This window comes from Geotrypetes seraphini, chromosome 15, assembly GCF_902459505.1.
Source record: "Geotrypetes seraphini chromosome 15, aGeoSer1.1, whole genome shotgun sequence".
In the NCBI taxonomy this organism is placed as follows: domain Eukaryota; kingdom Metazoa; phylum Chordata; class Amphibia; order Gymnophiona; family Dermophiidae; genus Geotrypetes; species Geotrypetes seraphini.
Genome location: NC_047098.1, coordinates 1,718,444 through 1,743,948, shown reverse-complemented (window position 1 = coordinate 1,743,948; position 25,505 = coordinate 1,718,444). Strand labels below are relative to the sequence as shown.

Genomic DNA, 25,505 nt, shown 5'->3' with positions numbered 1-25,505 from the left:
CAGCAAAACACATTGATACTCATTATATGTGACAAGGCATTTACAAGGAAATTGCCAAAAAAGGAAAGTCCTTTTCTTTTAAGTTTGCCACCCTGGCAAGAAGCAGGAGGTTGTAGGAGGTAAGATCACAGAAAGGGAAGATCACCGCAGCCCTGTCATTTCTGAACTACTAGTTATATCTCATGGGTTCCACAGTTACTCCATTCCCCCCCTCCCCCGGCCTATTCTGTAATTTTGGTTTGTCTTTCCTATTCTATACATAATCTAAGGACTTAAGTGTGACTATATCTCCCCTGCTTGTAATTCTGGCTGTTTTGGTATTGTGGGTTAACTTGTTTTCCAGAAAATAGCCTTTTATAATGTTCCTGTTATGAGGAAATTTGACAGTGGCTTATTAAATTAGCCAGTCGATTAAACCCTGTGCTGTGGTGGGGTTTTTTTGTTTTTTTTTCTAGGTTGCCTCGTCTCTGCTCAGCTGATACTCATATATGATGCTCAACATTTTTGGATGAGAAGCCTGTTTAAATTTCTCTACATTTCTTTCAGATGATGATAGTGAGCCCATCCTTGGTCAGTGGTTTGAAGAGACCATCTCCCCAAGTAAAGAAAAAGTGGCATCTCCACCACCTCCCCCCCCACCTCCTCTCGAGAGTTCCCCAGGAATGAAGAGCCCTAGCAAACAAAACACAGGGGAGAATGGGAACATCCTGGCTAGCCGTAAAGACCCAGAACTGGTATGGAATCACTTGTCTATTACTAGAGAGTTCCTTTTAAATTTGTTTAATCTTCTACCCAACATAAATCTAATTTCATATTTAATTTTATTGTAAGGTAGCTTTTATAACCCACCTTATCATAAAAATGTGTCGGTAGACAGTGGAAAAAAGAATCTAGCCTACACAGAGTTGAAGTAGGATAAAACATAGAAACATGATAGCAGATAAAGACCAAATGGCCCATCCATTCTGCCCATCCGCAGCATCCACTATCTCTTCCTCTCTCTAAGACATCCCCACACTTTCTTGAATTCAGACACAGTCTCTGTCTCCATCACCTCTACCAGGAGACTGTTCCATGCATGCTAAGTGGAAGACCCCAGATGCCCCCTTTTGTCTGGCACAGTCCATATCCCGGCTTTGTCCTATTCCTGAGCCTGATAAAGATTATTTTTGGTCACCAGTTGTGGATGCTGTGGTTTCAGCCATTGGCAAAAGGCATTCTGTTCCAGTGGAGGGACTCCCAGGACTGAAGAATGGAGTCTCTTCTTAAGCAGAGTTTTGATGTGGCAGCTTTGTCAATCCAGGCAGCGATTTGTGATGGTCTGGTGGCCAGGGCCTGTTCTGCTAGGCTGAGCATGTGTTGGATCGGGAGTCTAATGACTGGTCGATGGTAGACCAGGAGGTGGCTGTTTGAACTGGGCTCTTTTTATCTTTCAGTTGCCATGTATGACTTGTTGTGGGCTATGGCCTTGAGGGTGGCTACTAGATGTACTTTATGGCTCCATGGTTGGTCGGCAGATGTGGCTCCAAATCCAAGCTCAGTAAGTTTCCCTCTACGGGTTCTTTTCGGGGAGGACTCAGATAAGCAGGTTCAGAGTTTGGTGGACTCCAAGGTGCCTCGGTTGACAGAGGACAAATCTCGCCAGTCTGCTAGAGAGGGTCTGGGTCGAGGTCATCTTTGGGAGTTTCACCAGTGTAGACCTGGTCGGGTGTCTTTGGAGGGGAGGGGGCTTCCTCCCATGTTCGTTTATTCCAGCAGATGCAGTCCTCTTGAGGTGCTCCTCTACCGATCGACCTGCCCAATGACTGTGCTCAAGTCCTTCTCCAGGTTCAGATGGGCACCTGCTTAAGGGAGTTTTACTGGATCAGTGGGTCCTGGAAGTTAATCGAGATGGGTATGCTTTCCAGCTCAACTGGCCCTTGCCTGATCTTTTTCTCTCTTCCTCTTGTCAAGCCTCTTGGAAGAAATGGGTGTTTTGGCAGACTCTTCAATGGTTGATAGAGCTCAAGGCAGTAGTTCCTGTGCCTCCTTCAGAGATTTGCACCGGGAAGTACTCTATTTATTTTGTGGTGCCCAAGAAAGAAGGGTCTTTTTGTCCAATTCTGGATCTGGAAGGTGTGAACAGGGCGCTCCGGGTCCCTTCTTTTCACATGGAGACCCTGAAATCCGTGATCTTGGCAGTACAGCAAGGGGAATTTCTGACTTTTCTCAACCTCATGGAGGCCTATCTTCATATTACCATTTTGGACTCACATTGGTGATTTGTTTGTGATTTTGAGAAAGCACTGTCATTTCTGTGCACTTCCGTTTGGTCTAGCCATGGCACCACATACCTTCATCAAAGCTATGGTGGTGGCCTTGGGTACGGAGGGCATCTTAGTTTATCCTAATGTGGATAACTGGCTGATTCATGCAAAGTCCTATATTGTGGTGTTACACTGAATTAAAAAAAATTAGGCTGCAGTTGTTAGTTCCGTTGGATAGATTGTGAGCCTACTGGGACAGATGGGGAAAATGCTTGAGTACCTGGTTGTAAAATCACTTAGATAACCTTGTTAGGAAGTATATAAAAACCTAATAAACTTGCAACTTGTAAAAATACTGCTGTGTGTGTGATTTTTAGACCCCAAAAAACATGACTGGGTTACTCCTTCTGAATCAATAACATTAGTTGAAGATTGAAAAGAGAGTAAATTTTGAATTGGTATAAAATCAAAGAATAAAGAAATAAAAAAAAATAATAATAATTTAATTTGATGGAAAATATGATAATTTTTATTGCGTATTTTATTTTCGTAGTCATAGATTTTCATTATTTGAATTTTGTTTCTTTGTAAATGTTGTGTGTTATGTTTGATTAGTTATTGTTACAAGTACTATATATGGTGCTAAGAATAAATGTCCAAATAAGTAAAAAAAAAAAAAAAAAAGATGTATATGTGTATCCAGCATAACTGAAACATATAGAGAGATTTCAACCAAACTTAGTATACATTTGTGGGGGTAGGAAGGGGGTCACACACATGGATACATCTGATTTTCAATTTATATAGATGGAGCTGCTTTGACCAATTGTGTGAAGCTTCGGGAATGATGTCACTAAGTCATTTAACAGTATATAAGGAAGTGAAGCTTAAATAGAAAGTGAAAACGGAAAATTTGTGTGATGTTAATCCTCAAGTGAATGTAAAGCAAAACCCAAGGGAAGTTATATCCGGGCAACACCGGGTGATCAGCTAGTACTTGTATATAAATTGTTGCAGGGAATAGGACTAGAAGGTTTAGTGAGGTATATAACTTTCCCAATAAAGAGAGCTTGCTCCTGACATACTGGTTTATAAGTTCATATGGTCGTTTGAACTCTTTGATGAACAAATCTTTTGAGTTTATAGGAACAAAGCTTTGGAATAATCTTCCAACTGTACTAAGAAAAGTTTCTTCTTATTATATCTTTAGAAAATTGTTTAAAATCTTTTTTTTTTTTTTTTTTTAAATGATTGTTAAATGAATAATTTTGTATGGACACAATCTATTGTGAGAATAATGCGGAATATAAATAAATAAGAACAGAATAGAACTACGAAGGGAAAAGGAAGACCTGAAGAACAAAAAGCGAGTATACTGGTTTTTGTGAAGACAATGTGTTTCTCTGCTCTAACTACTTTGATTGTTGGGCTAGAAGAGAAGGGAGGAAGAGATCATATAACAACAAAATCTTAAATCCAGGAATGTATTTGTTATTTTGTATGGATGATTATTGACTTTTCTTTAGCGTCCCTCCAGACTGGCAAAGATACGGATGGGTACCATTTTGAGCTACTTTACATGTCCTTTATGCATTCACAAGTTCTTTTTTGAGAGTGTGTATTCCCAGCACTGAACTGATACCCCTGAGGCAGGCCTCTACCTGGAAGTCGAAACACGGACCATGTCAGGCCATTTACTGGATCTTTTCACAATAAGGACTCCATTTTTATAGAACTTTTTATTTTATGGAAGAACCTAAGAATAGCCTTACTGGGTCAGACCAATGGTCCATCAAAGCCCAGTAGCCCGTTCTCATGGTGGCCAATCCAGATCACTGGCACCTGGCCAAAACCCAAGGTGTAGCAATATTCTATGCTACCAATCCAGGGCAAGCAGAGGCTTCCCCCATGTCTTTCTCAATAACAGACTATGGACTTTTCCTCCAGGAACTTGTCCAAACCTTTCTTAAAACCAGCTACTTTTTCCACTCTTACCCACATCCTCTGGCTATGCATTCCAGAGCTTAACTATTCTCTGACTGAGAAAAAATTTCCTCCTATTGGTTTTAAAAGTATTTCCCTGAAACTTTGAGTGTCTCCTAGTCTTTGTAATTTTTGACGGAATGAAAAATCGATCCACTTGTACTGTACCCGTTATACTCCACTCATGATTTTGTAGGCATATATTTTGTTTTAAATTTACAGTAATAAAGATTATTTGTCTCAAGGTTGACATGTTCTATCCCACTTGTTCATGTTCTATTAAATGATTGAATGCATAAATAAACCCTATTTAGTTGTATAAACTGATACCCGAGAGCAGACCATTTCTGAAAATAGTTTCTCATTTCTCTCAGTTTTTAGGTCTTGCTTCTGGTATTCTGAATTTCATCACTTCATCTATGTTGAATGCAAGAAATAACTTCATCCGCAACTACCTAAGTGTGTCCTTGACAGAGCAGCACATGGCCACGCTGGCAAGCATCATGAAGGATGTAGATAAAGAAGGATTCAAGGGTTAGTATTGTGTAGTGGAGTTAAATGTTTAGTAATAACTTCTGTTGGTATTTTAATTAGAAGAAATAAGAATATGAGAGTTGCCCTACTGGGACAAACCAAAAGTTCATCAAGCCCAGTATCCTGTTTCCAACAGTGGCCAAACTAGGTCCCAAGTACCTTGCAAGATCCTAAAGAGTAAAACAGATTTTTATGCTGCTTTTCCTAGGAATAAGCGGTAGATTTCCCCAATTCCATCTTAATAATGGCTTATGGACTTTTAGGAAATTATTCAAACCTTTTTTTTTTTTTTTTTTAAAGCCTGCTAAGCTAACTGCTTTCACCACATTCTCTGGCAACAAATTCCAGAGTTTAATTACATGTTGAATGAAGAAGCAGATACAGTAAGTCATGGAGAAGGGGTCTGGAGTCTTCCCAAAGCTTTCTAGGAAAGAGAATGCACAATAGTTTTCTGTGTAATGCTGGGTTGTTGTTTTTTTGTCCCAATTCTTTATTCATTTTTAAAAAAACAGGTAATACCAGGTTTTGATTCTCTTTTTTATTGGAAACATCCTGCCAGACTATTACTGCCACTTTTAACTCTGTAGGCTTTTAGAATTTGGATGCAAGAGTTGTGACCTTGTTCTTTAATGATAGTCTTTGATCCCAGTGTTTATTTTACTGCATTGGCTGCCTTGATGGTCCGTTGGTCTGATCCAGTAAGGCTATTCTTATGTTCTTATATAACATGCATTTTTATATTTCTGAGTAGGACTGTTTTCTTCCTGGTCCTGTTTTAGCAGGAAGGGTGCAGGAGGTATCCATAGTTTTTCTAAGAGGCTTACAGATAGTACTCAGAACATCCTCCAGGTGGGTAAGCTGTCTGAGATTTAACAGGTAAGTCTCTTCTGCAGTTAATAGGTGCTTACATTGAAGAACACTGCTTTAGACACTTCAGACAGATCCAGAACCCTACTACTACATCCCCCCAAAAGGGTTAATTATTATCTGTGAAATAAGAAATTTAAGCATTATAATATTTGCATGACATTCAATTTAACTCTATTAGTAGTCGGAGTTGGAGTCGGCACATTTTCACCGACTCCATAGCCCTGGTTCTGAGTGCTATCCCTCACTTGTTTTGTTAAAAGCTAGAGTTCAAGGTTTGTAGTTACTCTGTTCAAATACAGCAGAGCCTTTGTAGAATGAAAAGCTCCTGATGTGGGCTTGTGGGGCCACTAATCCCTACTCATTCAAGCCATGGGGCAGAAGTATCCCTTCAGTCTCAGGTTTTAAAAAGAGAGGATGTCTTCCTTCCTCTTTCCCCAAACTTGGAAGCAGATGCCATCACCATTCGCTTTTGCCCCATGAACAACATCTGAGCCAGTAGTTGGGGACATTCTTGTTCCATTTTGTGGCAGGACAACAGTTAGGGGTGGGGGGGGGAGGAGAAAGACCTTTTTGATTTGGGCCATTTGATTTTTTTTTCCTGAGCTACTCTGCAAAAAGGATGTGTTTAAAAAATGTTGTGTTTCAAGGCTAGAAGATATGTAAAATTTGTGCTATTTGGAGACATGTGGATGAGTGAAGACCTCATGGGCATCCTGTAGCTAAATATTGCAAAAATGGATAGTAATCTGCAAACATTTTCACTGGCTAGCACATAAGATCCTTCATCAGGTTTTCAACTGACCTGGTATCGTTAGTAACTAGAGTTCCATTCCTTCATATACTACCTTTTTTGTTTCAGTAAGCTGTATAATTTGATTGGGGTTATTTCTCTTGGATCTAATGCAATGCTTATAGCACTTTCCCTTTCCTCACACTGCAGGTTCTTCAGATGAAGATTTTGCTGCTGCTCTTTATCATTTTAATCATTCCTTGGTAACTTCAGACCTTCAGTCTCCTACATTACAGGTTAGTCTTTGCTGCGTTGCCTCCTGGCACTGACTAATTGATGTTGCAATTCGAGCAGGCTGCACAAATGCTGCGGTCCCGCCTCTCCTCTGACATCACATCATGTTTTGGTCTGGAATGGACCGCAGCAGAGGGAACATTCAGCGAAGGCTGACTGCAACCTGCCAGAATCGTTACATCACCAGCAATCCTCTGTAGGCCGTAATTAGTTTTCAAGATGAGACCGGGAGGTCAGACGATGGTGGAGAGAATAGGAAAACATGCCGGCCTTTGGGGAGCCCCTAAAGCCATAGAGCTGAGGGTACCCACAGCGCTGGTACCTATGCAGCACTGCCCGATCGTCCCTCCCCCCTCCCTCCCCACCATGAGCTCTGACATCAGGCCTCCTAAAGCAGGAGCAGCAGCGGCAGTGGATGACCAGCAAGAGGCAGCACTTAGGACAGATTTTTCGCTGCCAGAGCACTGCTGCTCCTGCTTTAGGAGGCCCGAAGGTATGCAGCGAGGAGGGTTGGTCACTGAATCAATCAGCCTGATTTTTTTTTTTTTTTTTAAATTCTTTATTCATTTTAAAACTGACAAACAAGTGATTAATATTAAAACATTACATTACTAAAAAAATATACAGCACTTGACACTCTTATACATATAATCCATTAAAGTAGAAATTATAACCCTTTACCCCACCCAACAATTCTTCAATGAAAATTTTCATAATACATACAGAAATCCAATCATTAAATAAAAATATTAATCATTCAATTTCCCCCCTCCCCCCAATAAAATACATGTATTCATCAGAAAGGAAAACGATGTTCATTCATTACAATAATTCTCTAATGGCCCCCAAAGCCTGATTTTTTTTTTAAGAAAACAAATGGATTTGAATTGATTCACCAAAGTGAATCAATTTGAATCGGGCAGCACTAGAATGGAGTGAGCCTTTGTGATTGAGAGAAGATTATGTATGGTTTTTTCTCAAATTCTTTATTCATTTTTCCATCTTACATCAAGTACACAATATTACATCAATTAAAACTTGTATACATCACTTGAAATTCTTTCTAATATCATCTTAAATACATAAAATTATACCCTCCTCACACATATTTTAATCAAAAATATCATATAAATATTATTCTTATCTATTGATTAAACCTTTAATAAAACTTAATACCATCCCCTCTCCCCCCTATGTATAAATGTACTTTCAGTGGAAAATGGTGTCTAATCATTGCAATATTTTGTCAATGGCCCCCAAATCTTTTTAAAATTATTATAATTCCCTTTTTGTATGGCAATTCTTTCCATTTTGTAAATGTGGCACAATGAATTCCACCAGAAGGTATAGTTAAGTCTACTGTAATTTTTCCAATTACTGGTGATATGTTGTATGGCGACTCCTGTCATAATCAATAAAAGTTTATTATTGCTTGATGAAATTTGACTTTTTGTTCTCATTGACATACCGAACATAATTGTATCATATGATAATGCTACATAGTTTTCTAGTAAACAATTAATTTGAAACCAAATTGATTTCCAAAAGGCCATGATACAGGGACAATAAAATATTAAATGATCTAAAGTCCCTGCTTCCAGATTACAATGCCAGCATTTATTAGACTTAGAGCAGTGTTCTTCAACCATCGGTCCATGGACCAGTGCCGGTCCACAGAAATTTCCTGCCGGTCCACAGGGCCAGCACGAGCATCAGGCCCAAAACAGTGTTTTGCAACTGCTGGTCCATGGTGCGATTGATGCGGCGTTATCTTCGAGCCAGCTCCCTCTTCCTAACTGATTCAGTGCACAAAGCCACGGGCAGTGGCTCCTACGGGCATCCTGCGCCTGAACCAGAAGCCTTCTCTCTGACCTTGCAACATCAGAGAGAAGGCTTCCAGATGAGATATGGGACGTGCAAGGTGCAGTTAGTACTATTATGGGGGTGGAGTCTGGGTGGAGATGGGCGGGGTCTGGCCTATGACTTAGCCCCGTGTTCTTCAATCGCCGGTCCATGGACCGATACCGGTCCACAGAATAATTCTTTTATTTCTGCCGGTCCATAGATGTAAAAAGGTTGAAAAACACTGACTTAGAGCAATCTAACTTTTGTAATCTAACTGGGGTCCAAAATGCTGTATGTAAAAGGAAAAACCAAGTTTGTCTCATAGATGCGGACACCGTACATCTCATTGCCCAAGACCAAATTCATGGCCATTGAGACGCAGTAATTTGATGCTTTATCTCAATGCTCCAAATGTCCCTAAGTCCATTTTTAGGTTTTTTATTTACAAATCTGCTTATCAATTTATACCACTGTGTATGTTATTTTTGTACTCCGCCTTGGTCAAAGGCAAATTATAGATGGAAATACAGTAAATCTATATGAGTCTGGGAAGTGCAGCTTAATGAAGGGGAAGAGACAGGAAATGAGTCTAGAAAATACCAGCACCCAGTCCCTCTCCATGTAGTCTGGTCCCTCTCCCTCTGTAAATCTTTTCACTTAGTCACATACACACACACATTCATTCAGGTATGTGAACTCAGACCCAGCAATTCATTTGTAAACACCCTCCCACCCCTCTGTCCACAGCTCTCCCCTCCAATTTATCCTCCACCCATTCCCAATGAGGTATACAAGCAGTCCCGGGTTAAGAATGAGTTCCGTTTTAAAAACCATTCTTAAGTTGAATTTGTATGTAACTCAGATCCTAGTATTCTTCCCACCTCCTTGAGAGCCCTCTTGCATCTCTTTCCATCCATCCCACTGTTTCCTCTCATCTCTCTTCCTCACTCCTCTCCCATCACCATGTCCAATAATTCTCTCTTCCTCCCTCTCTCTGCCCAATAATTCTCTTTCTTCATTTACCCGTGTGCTCCATCTCTCCTTCCCTCTCACTCAGACACCCAATTCTCCCTTTCTAGTCCCTCCCCCTCCTCAGCATCTCTTTCCCTCACTCCCTCCATTATATGGCCCAAGTTAATGCTGCTCTCCCTCCATTCTGTGTCCCAAGCCTACGCCACCTCCATGCTTCCTTCCATCCTTTGTCCGAAGTTTGGGCTTCCTCCCTCTTAAGTCCCAACGCGCCTCTCCCTTCTGTGTCTGAAGTTTGTGTCGCCCTCCCGCGGATGTTTATCTTCTGATGTCTGAGGAAGCTTCTGACTTCAGAGGGAAGGCTTCTGGGCCAGCCGTATGCCGTGAATAGGAGCTTCTGCCTGCGGCTTTGTGAAGAGAAGCGACCATGGCTGAAGGAGGAGGGAGCTGACCAGAAGAAGGTAAACACCTGTGGGAGGGAGGGAGGCATGAACTTCGGCCAAAGAATGTAGGGAGGGAGGGAGAGGGGTGTGTTGGAACAATGAAGGTAGGACCCCCGTTTGTAAGTTTGAGTCAAGACATAAATCGGATGTTCATAAGAAAGGGGATTATCTTTATTTGAAAGGTATGTTGGGGTGAGAGCAGATAAGGTATCGTCTGGGTACAGGGGAACCTGTGGTGGGAGGATTAGAAAGAAAGAGAGAAAAAGTGGTGGAGGGCAATAGAAAGGTGATGAACCTGAGATGATGTAAGGGACCAGGAGAGAAAGTAGACCAATAGGATGAATGGAAAAGAAGGTGATGTGAGAGAGGGAATGTCATGAAAGGGAAAGGAATAGCTGACACGCTGTCATTTACTCCCAATGCCTCAAGTCTATTGTTTATTAAAAATAAAATGACTGTACCGCTTTCCCAAAGTATCTACAGACAGGAAGGATCTCCAATTTTAAAATCAAAAAGGAGAGAGATCATTTATACTTAGATTCACACACATTCAACAAAAGACAGTTTCTAAAAAATAATTTACACACAGTAATTTCAACAAGACCTAACGGACAACCCTCAATTGGGTGAGCTGTACGCTTTTTCAAAAGAAGTCTTCATTGCTGTTGTAAAGGCCGGAAATGATATTAACCCTCTCACTATGGCAGATTATTCTGTAACCTAGTAGGGCATAAAAAGGAAAAAAAAACCCTACTACCCACTTGAAGATGGTCCCTCCACTTGCTCCTGATGCCGTCACATACACCTCTTCCTAAATATCCCACACATACAAGCTTGTGTGTCTCAGATAAAGTGAGTTCATCAGATAATTACTTTAATAAATATAGATGTATATGTTCCTGAATCTTTAAGAAATCATGTGAATTTTCAATGGTTAAATAGTTGCATATGAAAAATAGTTTGGGAAGCAATAATCTTATTCAGTCAGATCAGGTCTCCCTAGAATAGTCCTTGGCAATTTTATATCTTGTAATTGTTCTAAATCTGATGTTTTCTTGTCGCAGAACACCTTGCTACAGCAGCTTGGAATAGCTCCTTTTTCTGAAGGACCGTGGCCTCTCTACATTTATCCACAGAGTGTCTCTGTGCTTTCCCGTCTTCTTCTCATTTGGCAGCATAAAGCCAGCTCCCAGGGTGAACCTGATGTCCCCGAGTGTCTTAAAGTCTGGGAAAGGTAATGCTTAGCTCTGGCAGATGGATGTGAATGCTAGTTGGAAACTGATAAGGTGACGTGGTGTGTGAATGCCAGGGTCTTGGGTTGAGACTAGTTGTAAAGAGGAAATAGAGCTAATGTCACTTTTGTTGTTCCTGTGGAATTGAAGATGATTTAAAGGCAGTTCCTTCCTTCCTTGCTCTATTTCATGTCTCTTATTCTTGATAGGTTTTTGGGGACACTGAAGCAGAGTGCTCTGCAGGGGGTGTTCCCCGGTGATACAGAAGACCTAAATGTTGACCATCTGCAGCTGCTTTTGCTTATTTTCCATAATTTTTCTGAGAAAGGTCGCAAATACATCCTGACCCTCTGTATCGAGACGATCCTAGAGCTGGCAGTCAACATGGAATCTCAGCTGCAGGCTGTGCCCCTCATCCCAGCAAGACTGCTGCTCATCTTTGATTACCTTTTGCATCAATATACTAAGGCCCCTGTGTACCTTTATGAGCAGGTAAGAAAATCACTTTGCTTGGTTTTCCGAGAGGGGAGATCTCTTGTAGCAGAGCTAGTTCATTTGGTTGTGCTGAAGTTTCTCTGACACAGCTGATTTGATGTTTATGGACTACAATTAAATCAGCAAATGGCAAAGTTGTCTGTTACAGAGAGTATTTAAAGTATTTCAGACTACTGTATAGCGTGAGTGTTTGGCATTCAGCTACTCAAGTATTTTTCCCTGTGCTGGTTTGTTCACAATCAGACTTAACTTATCACTCTCTGATGTTGCCAACTTGGCTGTGCTCTAGAGGAGCCCAGAAAGGTGCAGAAGTGTGGCAGAGGTCTCCCTTATCAATCTTTTGTTTAGCTAATGATAGAATGGAGTGCGCTTTTAATTTATAAGTGAGGAGAAAAAGATTGTGTGGCCAGTTTATTCTGGTATCCATGGAGAACCCCAATTAAAGGTAAACCTCACTTGCTCCAGGGGCAAGATAGATAAGAGAGCCATACACAAAGTGCTTGGAGTGATATAGCTTGGTTATTAAGTCTTGTTACCTTTATGTCCATGCTGACCTTGTCAGAACTGAATGAATCATCCAGGTAATAAGTACATTGTAAAAGTGTGGCTTGCTGTTCAAATGGACACTTTGCAAATGTTCATTGATACAGAAGAGCAGAGGTTGGCAATAGAGGCAACCCTATCTTGCGGTTGGTTTGCTTTGACCTTGCTACAGAGCTGAACCTACACATAGCAGCATATTACCTTGAGTCCTCTGACAATTAGGGCTGGTTGGTTGACATTGTTAGAGCTGTGGTAATGAAGGGGCACTGTCCTGCAGTCCTGTTGTGGATCTATTCTTCCTCCTAGAACGGGCAGATGTAATGCTTGGAGACAAGGGAGAACTTAGAATGGTGGTGGTCACTGTTTGTATCTTTTTATAGAGTGAGGCTGTTCCAATGAGAGGATTTGGAAGAGTAAGTTGTGCTAGATGGCATGGGATGATTCAGCATAGCCTTTTCATTGTGGCCGGTTCAGTGTGGGACATTTAATTGCAGCTGTTTCATTGTGACCCTTTAAGAGTGGGCCATTTCATTGTGCTAAGCTGGCCCCCACCCAGCTCACCTGAACGGGTGGCTTGTGAGGAGAGTCTGATAGATGCTGCCCCAAGTTGGCCCCATCATGTTGACTTGGCCCCCATTCAGCTCAGCTGAAGAGCCGAGGATTTTGACATGCTGTCTCAAGATAATCAGCTGTCCCGAGTTGGCCCCATTGTGCTGAGTCGACCCCCACAGTTCACCTGAAGAGCTGAGGAGTCTGACAGATGCTGTCCTGAGTCATCCCCATTGTGCTGAGTCATAGAATCATAGAAACATGATGGCAGATAAAGGCCAAAAGGCCCATCTGCAGTAACTATTATCTCTTTCTCAGAGATCCCAGGCCTTCTTACATTCAGACTCGGTCTCTGTCTCCACCACCTCTTCTGGGAGACTTCCATGCATCTGCCACCCTTTCTGTAAAAAAGTATTTCCTTAGATTACTCTGGAGGTTTTCTTCTATATTAGGTAAAGGGGATGGGACTTGATACCCTGCTTTTTCTGTGGTTACACAATCAAAGTGATTTACCTCTTTTAGACAGGTCCTTATTTTGTACCCAGGGCAATGAAGTGACTTGCCCAGAGTCGCAAGGAATCTGACCTCAGGGTGACCTCAGGGTGCTGAGCCTGCTGCTCTAAACTCCACTCCTTAGTCCTTGTGTCCTGCTCCTTAAAAGTTCTCTTGCTAACTTCCTTGACAATTCTGCGTTAAATATTCTCATTCATTCTCTGGTCATCTCTTGTCTGGACTACTGTAATGCTTTATACCATGGAATTACAAAAAAAGAGATCAGACGTCTACAGATAGTCTAGATTACTGCTGTTAAAATCATATTTAAGGCCAAGAAATTTGACCATGTCACTCCCCTCTTGATTAAAACCCATTGGCTTCCTATTGATCACCGTATCACTTATAAAACATTACTGCTACCATTTAAAACAAGAAAAACAGGACAGCCGGAATTTATCAACAAACTTCTGATCCCATACTCTTCACCATGCACCCTCCGATCCTCCAATCAAAATATATTAGTAGTCCCATCACTTAAACACATCAATAGCAGGAGAAACTCTATTTTTTCAGTTGTTGCTCCCTACATCTGGAATTCAATGCCTAACTTCTTAAGGATGCATTCCAAGTTTAGCTGTCCTTTTGAGGATTTCAGCCCACTTTAGTTGGACTGCTACATGTTACCCTACTACCCTTTTGTATTTTCCTGTATTTCTCTCTTTTCTTTATTTATATTGTAGTTCTCCCTTTTCCACTTGTTTCAATATGTCCTTTGGTCTTATTTGTCTGTTGTTTAAATTGATAATGTTGTTTCTTTGTTATAATTTCCCCCCCACTTGATTTTATTGTATAACCACCTTGAAATTTTTGGTAAGGCGGTATAACAAATTTTTAATAATACTAAGTTATTTTAACTTTTCCTTCATAACAGGTTCATAAACATTTTCAAAAGGTTTCACTTAAAGTTGTTATTCAGCATGATCTGGGAGGGCTTAGTCCAACATGTTTTGCCCTGTCTTTTTCAAGGATCCTCCCCTGCAAAAGTCAGACATCTGCATTATTACTCCTTAAATCATATCTCAAATCATGTCAGAAGGATCTTATAACTCATACTTTAGCCCTTTTGCAATGTTGAAATAGTATTGAGATATTATTTGAACCTATGACGAGATGACAAAGTTTTGGTGAACAGTGAGTGGTGTCGCTGAGGACCATGAAGATATGAGACTTGCGGAACTGGAAATAATTGTTTCTGAGGTTGAATCTGAAAGCATCACTTGAGAACAACCAATGGTCCATCTAGCCCAGTAGCCCGTCTTCACGGAGGCCAATCCAACTCACAAGTAATCCAAAGAGTAGAAGCATTCCATGCTACTGTCCCATGTCTGTCTCAACAGCAGACTATGGACTTGTCCTGCAGAAACTTGCCCAAACCTTTTTTAAAACTAGCCACATTAACTGCTCTTACCACATCCTCTGGCAACACGTTCCAGACCTTAACTATTCTCTGAGTGAAAAAATATTTCCTCCTATTGGTTTTAAAAGTATTACTCTAACTTTATTGAGTGTCCCCTAGTCTTTGTAAATCTTGATGCAGTAAAAAAAAAATCGATTCACTTGTACCCGTTCTTACAGCTTTTTTGGTCTTGATTTCATGTAAACTCTTATTTAACCCACAAGTCATTTTCTGATAAGTACACACTTGAAGTATGATATTTTGCTTTATTTTGCTCAGGTTCAGTATAATCTGCTGACTCCTCCCATGGGTAGTACTGGTGGGTCCCAAGACGGTGGACGGCGAACCTCAGCACCTCTGTATTATGGCTTTAAAGAGGTGGAAGAAAACTGGACAAAACACTGCTCAGCAGGTGAGAGTTCAAATTCAAGTTTCAAGTTTATTGACTTTTAATATACCGACCATCAACAAGTATCTGGCCAGTTTACAATAAAAATTTTTTAAAAAAGAGATAAATACTTAAAAAAAATAATAAAAGTGCACACCAAGGACATTAACTAGACAGACTTGAAGGTGAGGGAAAGTAGGTAGGATTGGTGGGAGAGTTACATATTAGAAGAAGAAAGGAGAGAGAGGGAAGAGGGTAGAACATATGGGGCGGGATCGCTTTATAAAAGCGGTTGGCTGAATAAGAAAAGAAGAAATAAATGAAGAATGAAAAGAAGAAGAAGAAAAAAAAAAAAGGAAAATCTAAACACAGGAAAAGGTGGGGAAACATGACTTTAGGAGGGAGATTCAAGTGGTTAAGTAACAGGCTGGTGGTTCAGGGCTTTGACAGCTGACCCTATTCACCCTACTGTTATAGCTCAGAGATTTGCACTCTGCCCATCCCTTGTGGAAATCTCCCCCCTGTTGTTCTCACCTCTGCATACACTCTTCAGTTGGTCTTAGAAGCACGTTTCCTTTTCCACCATCTCTTGCGTCTCCGTTGCTCTTTAGTTAGTCTTTTCCCATTCTTTGGACGGTGGCAGTATTGGCTCTTGGGCCTTCAAACTGATTTCTCTTGTTGAGGTGAACATAAAAACCATGAAATCATTTATAAAAAGTGGGACTTCTCCCTGCAAGATTTTGAATGAAAGACAATAGAACTTGAACAATATCCGCACGTCCACTGGAAGCCAGTGTAAACATACAAAATATGATCAAATTTAGAAAGAGAAAAAGGTATTTTGTGCTGTTTGAAGCTTCAGAGTATGTCTTGGACAATCTTAAGTATAAGATGTTAAAATAACTGAGTTGAGGCAGTAGAAGGGCCTGCACCGGATCCTAAAATGCAAAGTATCAAGTCGTTCCACAAATGGCGCAATTTCCTCATAAGGAAAAACACCAGGAATTGACTTGAGACTCGAGGGACAAAGAATGGTCCAACCAGATACCCAATATCTGCACCAGAACCCAGTGAAATGTCTGGATTATTAACATGCAACTCTTTAACCATACTCACTAATGTAATTTTGCCTTGTTCTCATTTAGTTTTAAGCGCTAAGTAAGTTTAGTAACCATATCAATTATAGGATGAGCAGAATCTTTTTTTTTTAAATTCTTTATTCATTTTACATCTTACAACAAGTGTAACATAAAATAACATTTAATTTATACAATATCACTTGATTCTCGTATCAATTTAACTTAAATTATAATATTTAAACCCTCCCTCCCTCCCCTATTAATTCATATGTAGTTGCATATCATATAATATATTATATAATCTGTCATATTAATCTAATCATTTAATATCAAATCAGAAATCCCCCCATACTTTGCAATTATACCTATTAGGGAAAAATGATAATCCAATAATTATTCATTACAATATTCTATTAATGGCCTCCAAACCTCCTGAAAGTTATTAAAATTTCCTTTCTGCAAGGCTAACATTCTTTCCATCTTGTATATATGACATAATGAATTCCACCAAAAACTATAATTTAATCTATTCCAATTTTTCCAATTAAGTGTAATCTGTTGAATGGCAACTCCTGTCATAATAAGTAATAACTTATTATTCTTTGCAGAAATTTGACTTTTCTTCCTCATTGACATTCCAAATAAAATAGTATCATAGGATAGAGCCACAGGATTTTCCAACAAACAATTTATTTGACCCCCTTAATCGATTTCCAAAAAGCCAAAATGAATGGACAATAGAACAATAAATGATCTAACGTCCCTGCTTCGAGATGACAATGCCAACATCTATTAGACTTAGAGCTATCTTCCCTCTTCCTGTAAATCAGATCCTATAAAAATGAATATACACATTAAAAAATATAGGTAAAAGTGGTGACCTTGAGGAACTACTACTACTATTTATTATTATTTTTAAAGCACTTCCAGAAGCACGCTGCGTTCTACATTAAACATGTAAGAGACTGTCCCTGCTCAAAAGAGCTTACAATCAAGAGGACAGAGATGAATTTATACATGATATTTAGGTGGGAATTACAAAGGACTTAAGAGGTGGAGGGGGTAGAGTAGTAAGAGGGAATGACAACAGATATAGGTGCTTTACATGTTAAACACAGCTTCCAAAAAGTAATGGGGCTCAATGCACTGAGTCAGGCAGAAGGTGGAGCAGGATAGTAGGGATGGAGTCGGGAGTTGACAGTAACTCGCAATTAGAGGTGAATAACCAACTGGTTCAAGACTCGTATACTTTTCTACTAGAAAGAAGATTATCAAGGTAAGAACCTAATCTTCCCTTTTGATTTTTAAGATCTCACAATTTTCTGCTAGGAGTTATTGTGGTTTACAATTTAGTTACAGGACATACTGTTGACATTACAGCAAAGTTTTCATTTCTTAGATAGGTAGGTTTCAAGGGGTGAGAGAGAGAAAAGATGCGTCTTTAGCATTTTCCTGAAACTAGTAAGTGGGGTGTACTATAATTCAGCATTATTTTAAGTTACAAGACTGTTTTGTCTTCGTGTTTATAACTTGCTCTGAAAATTTTAAAAAGGTGTTCTTAGATTTTACCTTGAAATTCTTCCTGATACCATGTATGTTCATGTATTTTGAATGCTAGATAGTCTGAGGTCACCTGTGGTAACTGGAAATAAAATGTCATGGAATGTCAGGGTGAGACTCGGAAACAACTGTTAGACCAAACTCTAGGTTATGCTTCACTCTCTAGGATAATGTATTCTATTGATAGTCATGGCCAAGCTTGAAGATCTCAGCTAGTCTCTGTACATTGTACTGATTTTCCCTCTTCTGCCACAGACAATGTGCTGCAACCTCGCTTCTACAGCATCTTATCTCTAGAAGCATCTGAAGATGACATGAACCGCTTGGACAGCATGGTACAAAGTTCACTCTGATTCATAATTTCTTGTACAGTAATGAGTCTTTGCTGAATATGTTTTGTTAAAATCTGAATATCTAGATCATAAAATGCTAGAAAATGAGTGCCAAGTCATTTTTAATTGATTTGATAGCCATGAAATAGGCTCTTCTTTATCGTCCCTCCAGACCGGCACAGAAACGGATGGTTTACACTCCTCTGTCAGCAGGTAGAGACTGAGACATAGACTTTTGGCTGTAGTACAAGTGGGCTGTGCAGTCCCCTCTACAATCAGTCTGTTCTCAGTCTCCAGCAGATGGAGGTGGTAAGCCTGTGCAGTCTTTCCTTTGGTTAGTTGGATTGGATTATTGGCCTTCTTGTCCCTGTTTATGGGTGCCGAAGTGAGCATGAAGGAATTCTTTCAGGGGTCCGTCCGACCTCGGGGGGAGGGGGGGGTGTGCCAGAATCAACTGGTCAAGTCCCTCCCATTTTCCCCACTGCCCCCAAATTTTTTTTACCTTAGAGGCATATAGCTTTGAGAGCCAGTGGGGTCTGCTCAATTGCTCACTAAAGTTATATTAAAAAAAAACCCAACACAAAACCATCCTGAGGCAGTGCTGATCTGAAAGGAAGTGTCTAATTGACTTTAATTGGTTTTTATTGCTAACCAACACTTTTGTTTTTCCTCCTAGCAGTTTTCACAGTGAGCACTTTTAACAAGCTTAAAGTGCTCCAGGTGCGCGGTTGATGCGGCTGGCATGTGCACAAAGTGTCCTTGCCGCTGCAAAGGGGCATTCTCATTGGTTTCAGGTACCGACGAGCAGGCACCGCTCGTCAGCAGCAGGCAGTGGGGAAGCCCAGGCTTCCTCTACTGCCCACACAGGGATTTCCTCAGTTGACAACTGTCAAGGAAATAAGGTTTCCTTTACCACCAATAATGCTGGGGACTCCCTTACCGCTATAACTACTGCAGCTGGCTCTCCTGCTTTAGCGGCTGGGTCTGTTCAGTCCTCTTTGCCTCTATAGGCCTCAGGGAAGTTTTTTCAGTGGGCTTTTTGTCAGGGCTCCTTTCTCTTTTGGGAGGAGTTGCTGCTACTTCTGGGACTGGAGGTAGGGGCGGGGGGGAGGGTATTGGGTCAGGAACATGACTTTGGACGCTGTCTGAGAAGTGTGGGAAACCAATTTTTTTTCTGGTTAGTTGAGAGTGCTGGTTAACTGAGAGCCCAATGTATTAGGAAACACAGTGCTCAGTTATACCACAGTTTTTACCTACTTATTCTGTTGTGTTGCCACTAAGGATCCTTTGTGTTCATTCAACACTTATACCCGAGTAGAGTGAGGAAAACTATACTGAAGAGATTCTTTTTTTCTTTCCTAGGTTTGTGACGTTCTCTTCTCAAGGGCTGTGAAGTACGATGACCTTTACGCTGCTCTGACCTCTCTGCTCTCTGCTGGATCTCAGTTTGATACACTCCGAAGAAAGGAGAACAAAAACATCACGCCACTAGTAATTCTGAATTCTGTTAGCAGCTGTTGAAAAGGATCTGGGGCAATGAAATTCGGTTCACAATCTGTTTATTCCTTATAGAAAGCCTAGAAAAGGATGCTAATGGGAACATAATATATACATGTTTTCAAGGGTTTCAGGTTTACAGGTCAGAATGCAAGGTTTGGGCTACAAAAACCTGAGGGAACGGTACAGTTTAGAGGGTGAAGAATATTTGTGCACGAAAGAGGAGTGGGACTTGGTGGGATTATATGTGATGATCTTAAGGTGGCCAAACAGGTTGAAAAGGTGATGGCAAAAGCTAGAAGGATGCTAGGTTGCATAGGGAGAGGTATGGCCAGTAGGAAAAAGGAGGTATTGATCCCCTGTATAAGACTTTAGTGAGACCTCATTTAGCATATTGTGTACAATTCTGGAGGCCACACCTTCAAAAAGATATAAACAGGATAGAGTCGGTCCAGAGGAAGGCTACTAAAATGGTGTGTGGTCTTCATCATAAGGCGTATGGGGACAGACTTAAAGATCTCAATCTGTATATTTTGCAGGAAAGGTGGGGGAGGGGAGATATGATAGAGACGTTTAAATACCTATGTGGCATAAATGCGCATGAGTCGAGTCTCTTTAATTTGAATGGAAACTCTGCAATGAGAGGGCATAGGATGAAGTTAAGAGGTGATAGGCTCTGGAATAATGTAAAGAAATACTTCTTTACAGAAAGGGTGGTAGATATGTGAAACTATGTCCTGGAAGAGGTGGTGGAGACAAAGACTTTGTGCGAGTTCAAGAAAATGTGGGAAAGGCAGGTGGGATTTCTTAGGGAGAGGAGGAGATAGTTGATGCTGTGGATGGGCCATTTGGCCTTTTTCGGACATCATGTTTCTGTGTGTCCATGTTTTGTTATACCATACTATTCTGCAACAGTTTCTAAGGCCTAACTATTCATTGATGTAAAAATATTGTTTTCCTATTTGCTTTAAACGAGCTGCTTAGTAACTTCAATGTGTATTTCTAGTTATCTCTTTCTCTGAAAGAGTAAAATATTTCTTAAATAGATCTGTCATCTCCCTTCTGTTGTCTGTCTCTTTCAAGGGGAGTAATTGATGCCTAAGTGCCTTGTGTGCAAGTATTGATCTCTGTTCTGTTGTGTGTGTGTGTTTTTTTTTTTCTTCAGGAAGCCTGTGCACTTCAGTACTACTTCCTAATACTTTGGAGGATTTTGGGCATTTTGCCTCCATCCAGGAGTTACATGAATCAGCTGGAAATGAACACACCTGACATGAACGAATGTGAAATCCTGCATACTCTACGCTGGTCTTCTCGCTTACGCATTAGCTCTTACGTTCAGTGGATAAAGGTATGAGTTGAGGCATTTAGTATGCTGTTCAGTTTCCTCATCTCAAGTTTATTTCATTTCTTTGATTACTTCGCATAGTCCAAATCCAATGCGATTTACATAAGTTCAAAAATTGAATAAAATGGGGGCGTGGCTTGGCATGCGCAATACATGGACGTGTGATCGTGTCGCTCCGTTCCCCAGGCAGCGGTTTATGATTAAAACATACCTTTTTATCGAAGAAATTTAAGTTTTTGCTGGATCGGGTGCTGTATAAAGATGGTACACGCCAGGGAAAAATTGATACAGCCTTTGCGACTTCGGTACGGCAAAGTGCCTCAAGCAAGATCTGGCTGCCGCATCTAAAGCCCCACTTCCGGACGAAGAGGAAATTGGGAGAAAACACATAATGACTGAACTGAAAAAAATCTCAAAACAAATTTAAAAAAACGCGGAAAGCATTCAAGAAGTGAAAGAAGAGGTATTAAATATAAACAGGCAGTTGGAGGCAGTGAATCAGAGAATGACCGTTTTAGAATCCAGAGTGGAACAGATGGAAATGACTGCAGCACAAACCAAGGAGGATAATAAAATCATCAGGGAATTGCAGAAAAAGCTGGTGGACTATGAGAATCGTGGCAGGAGAAAGAACATTAAAATTATTGGATTGGGAGAAAATTTGGAAGGGGGAAACCCGATACAGTTCCTGGAAAATTTACTTCCAAAACTACTTCAGTTAAATACAAAGTTCCCATTAGAGATCGAACGTGCCCACAAGATTCCTTTCCAATGGTCCGCTGGTACCTCTAAGCCTAGACCTCTGATCTTTAAGTTATTGAGGTTTAGTCAAGCGATGGAAATATTAAGCTTGGCAAAAGTGGATAGGAATTTAAACTATAAGGGCTCAAAGCTTATATTCTTGCCGGACTTTGAAAAAAGTACTGTGGCTGTAAGGCAGCAGTTTCTCCAACTGAGAGCTCAGCTTAAGGAAAAAGGGTACAAGTACGGTTTATATTACCCTGCAAGAATGAGAATTTCCTCTGGAAACAAATCACTTTATTTTGATGATCCGGAAAAACTGAAAAGTTTCCTTGCAAATGCAGAACCAATGTCTATGTAAAATGTTTCCAGGAATGAAGAAAGAAGAAGTGAAGAGGATTGACTGTTTTACAAAGTTATTAATGAGTTTTGGTATATCTAAGAAGGATTTTTTTGCTTTGCAAAGTGATTATAGGATTGATTTTATTTATTTCTGATCCTGTTAGTATATTATATTTTGAATAAGTGTCATGATATGTTGAGAAGTGGGTGTCATAATAGTATATTTATTTGGTAATGGATAGGTTTTCAGAATGATTAGATATTTTTTAAAGGAGATAATAGATATAATGGAATTAAATGAATATGGTTATGAACTTAAGTAATTTAAGTATGATCTTTTGCTTATATAAGATTTATGTGTATGGAATGAGATTTATTAATTTAATTGATAATATAATTGTTTTGGGTTAATTGTTAGAGTATGGGGGTATTAATTGATTTATGAATTTAAAATTGATTAATTATATAGGTATATGAATTTAATTTATATTAGGATTATTTAATTTTTTAATTACATGAATTGAGTTTTGGGTATGATGATATTATGAGATTAACTTATTTTTGATATTATATTAGATGAAATGTTTTTTATGTTGCCTGGGGGGAGTATAGGGGTTACATATCCTATGTGCGTTACAAGTTTTTCCATTTGGAGGGAGGGATTGGGTGGGATAGGGATGGGGGTTATTAATAATATGTTTAATGATGAATTTGGGGAAGAAAGGAGATGGGTATTTTTTCATTTGGAGGGAGGGATTGGGAGGGATAGGGATGGGGGGTTATTAATAATATGTTTAATGATGAATTTGGGGAAGAAAGGGGATGGGTATTTACAGTATTTACTATTGGAAATTATAAAAACATGGGTGTCTAATCAATTTACAATAATTAAAAAGGTATATTATTATTGGAATAAATATTTATTTGAACGATGATTAAGTTTTTTTGTTGAATGTAAATGGCCTCAATCATATGATCAAGAAAAAGAAAATGTTAGATTTCCTTAAGAAACAGAATTCTGATGTATATTTCATCCAAGAGACACACTTATCATTTAATGAATCTAGGAAGCTGGAAGGAGGGTGGATTTCAAAATGTTTTTTTGCTCCAGCAAATGGGAAAAAGGTGGGAGTTGCTATATTAATAAGTAAGAAATGTTTAGCAAATTTTCAAATGGTTGCTGCAGATCCTTTGGGAAGGTGGGTGCATGTCAAAATGAGCATGGGAAATAATACCCTTGATTTGTTTAATTTGTACGCTCCAAATTCGAATCAAATGGAGTTTTTCAAAAATATATAAAAATTACTATTACCACTGGCTGCTTCTAATTTAGTGGTGGCTGGAGATTTCAATGCTGTAATGGATCCGATAGTGGGTAAGAGTCCAAGTACAATTATAAAATCATTAGGTTTAGATAATTTGGTTCAATCGTGTGATTTAATAGATATATGCCGTATTCTTCATTTTAATGATTGGGAATTTTCCTTTTGTTCTCAAGTGCATAATTCTTTTTCAAGAATAGATTATATATTTGTTTCAAATAAAATAGCTCAGAAAGTGATTAAAGCCATCATAGATCCTATAATTTTATCTGATCATGGTGGTGTTTGGATTGAATTATAGATAGAAGTAGTGATAGGTTATAGGATGAGCCCAGGGACCACTGACAGGTCATGGACCTGATGGGCCGCCGCGGGTGCGGACTACTGGGCACGATGGACCTCTGGTCTGACCCAGCAGAGGCAACTTCTTATGTAATTATGTTCTTAGATGAACAAGTTGATGCAAAGCCGATTTGGAGATTCAATAATGCTCTGATTGCAGATTTAAAATTTATGGATGAGTTTAAATCAAAAATAATTGAGTTTTTTCAAATTAATGATTCTGGAGATATTAATATTGAGGTGGTATGGGATGCTTTTAAAGCAACAATGAGAGGGTATATTATTTCATATTCAGCTTATGTTAGAAAACAAGCTAAAAAACATTTTTATGACTTGGAAAAAGAAATCAAAATTTTGGAAAATAAGTTAATTAATAGATGGGAACAAAATACATTACAAATTTTGTTAAAAGCTAAAGCTAAATATAATGAATTATCTTCAAAGCTTGTTAGGAATGATTTGTTCTGTCAGCAAGCTCAGTATTATGGAAATTCAAATAAGGCTGGGAAATTATTAGCAAATTATCTTAAGGCAAAAAAAAAAAGGAGGACAAAGATTGTTGTAATAAAAAATAATAGAGGTGATTCATATACTAAGAATGAGCATATTTTACAGCAATTTCTTGCTTTCTATAAGGACCTATATTCTTCAGAGACTTATAGAAATAAAGAACAAGATGGTTTAAATTTTTTAAATTCAATTATAGGTCCAAAAATTCCTGAGCATGTAAAAGGAAGTTTAGAAGAACCTATATCTCTAAAAGAATTAGAAGTAGCATTGAAGTCTCTTAGAGTTGGATCCGCTCCAGGTGGTGGTGGTTTTACTGTAGAATTCTATAAATCATTTCAAATTAACCTTTTACCATATTTGTTAAATTTGTATCAGCATCAACTGACTCCCCATTACTTAAAAAGGCACATTGGCTCCCAGTTGCACACCGTATTTTATTCAAACTATGCTTGCTTGCTTTCAAATCATTATTATTTAAAACCCCTGCTTTTATTTTTAGAGTCTTAATTCCTTATTTTACCTCAAGACAGTTGAGATCACAAGACCAACACTTGTTGGCCATTCCTTCATTAAAAGTTATCAATACGAGGCGTCACACTATTTTCTCAATAACCGCTTCCCAGTCTTGGAATGACCTCCCATTATTTATTAGCGAGGAAAAGAATTTGGATAAATTCAAGACCAAACTTAAGAGTTTTCTTTTTATAGATGCTTTTAGTGAATAAACTTAAAGATTCTGTCTCCTTTTATCTTATATTTTATTACAAACTATATTTGTTTCCCCTCCTACTGTTTTTTCCCTAAACATATTTAAACTAAATATTGATTGTAATTTTCCCTTTGTTTTGATATTATATGTATAGGTTAAACTATGTATAGGAATGTTTATATTTGTGATTTTAATTTGACATGACTTTTGTTTGTTTGATTTGTTACCTGTACTTGATTATTTAAGAAATTGTACATCACCTAGAAATTGTAATAGGCGATTAATCAAATTATATAATAAACTTGGATAATGGTTGTATTTCAGGTACTATGACAGATTCGGTGGTTATTGTTTTACCAAAACCAAACAGAGATCCAACTTTGGTATCAAGCTACAGGCCTATTTCATTAATAAATGTGGATGGGAAAATTCTTGCTAAATTATTGGCTTTAAGATTGGCAAAAGCTCTCCCTTTTATTATTGATAATCGCCAAACAGGATTTGTTGCAAGGAGACATTCTTCTCATAACACTAGATTGGCTTTTCATACTTTAAATTTAACAAAAACAGTGAATGATCTGACTTTCTTGGTCTCTCTAGATGCAGAAAAGGCCTTTGACAGGGTAGAATGGAATTTTATGTACCAAGCATTGG

At 39.2% G+C, this 25,505-nt stretch overlaps 1 protein-coding gene across 10 annotated transcripts in view; it reads left to right on the top strand.

Moving 5' to 3' along the window:
• Positions 1-25,505, top strand: part of UBR4 (ubiquitin protein ligase E3 component n-recognin 4) — a 283,469-nt gene that overhangs the window by 34,827 nt on the left and 223,137 nt on the right. For all 10 annotated transcript variants that reach the window (XM_033921741.1, XM_033921740.1, XM_033921739.1 and 7 more), the window contains 9 exons: positions 547-734; positions 4,604-4,763; positions 6,574-6,659; positions 10,979-11,148; positions 11,356-11,638; positions 14,964-15,096; positions 17,967-18,046; positions 19,406-19,534; positions 20,706-20,888. In XM_033921741.1, coding sequence (XP_033777632.1) covers positions 547-734; positions 4,604-4,763; positions 6,574-6,659; positions 10,979-11,148; positions 11,356-11,638; positions 14,964-15,096; positions 17,967-18,046; positions 19,406-19,534; positions 20,706-20,888 — 1,412 coding nt within the window. The remainder of the gene's footprint in view (positions 1-546; positions 735-4,603; positions 4,764-6,573; positions 6,660-10,978; positions 11,149-11,355; positions 11,639-14,963; positions 15,097-17,966; positions 18,047-19,405; positions 19,535-20,705; positions 20,889-25,505) is intronic.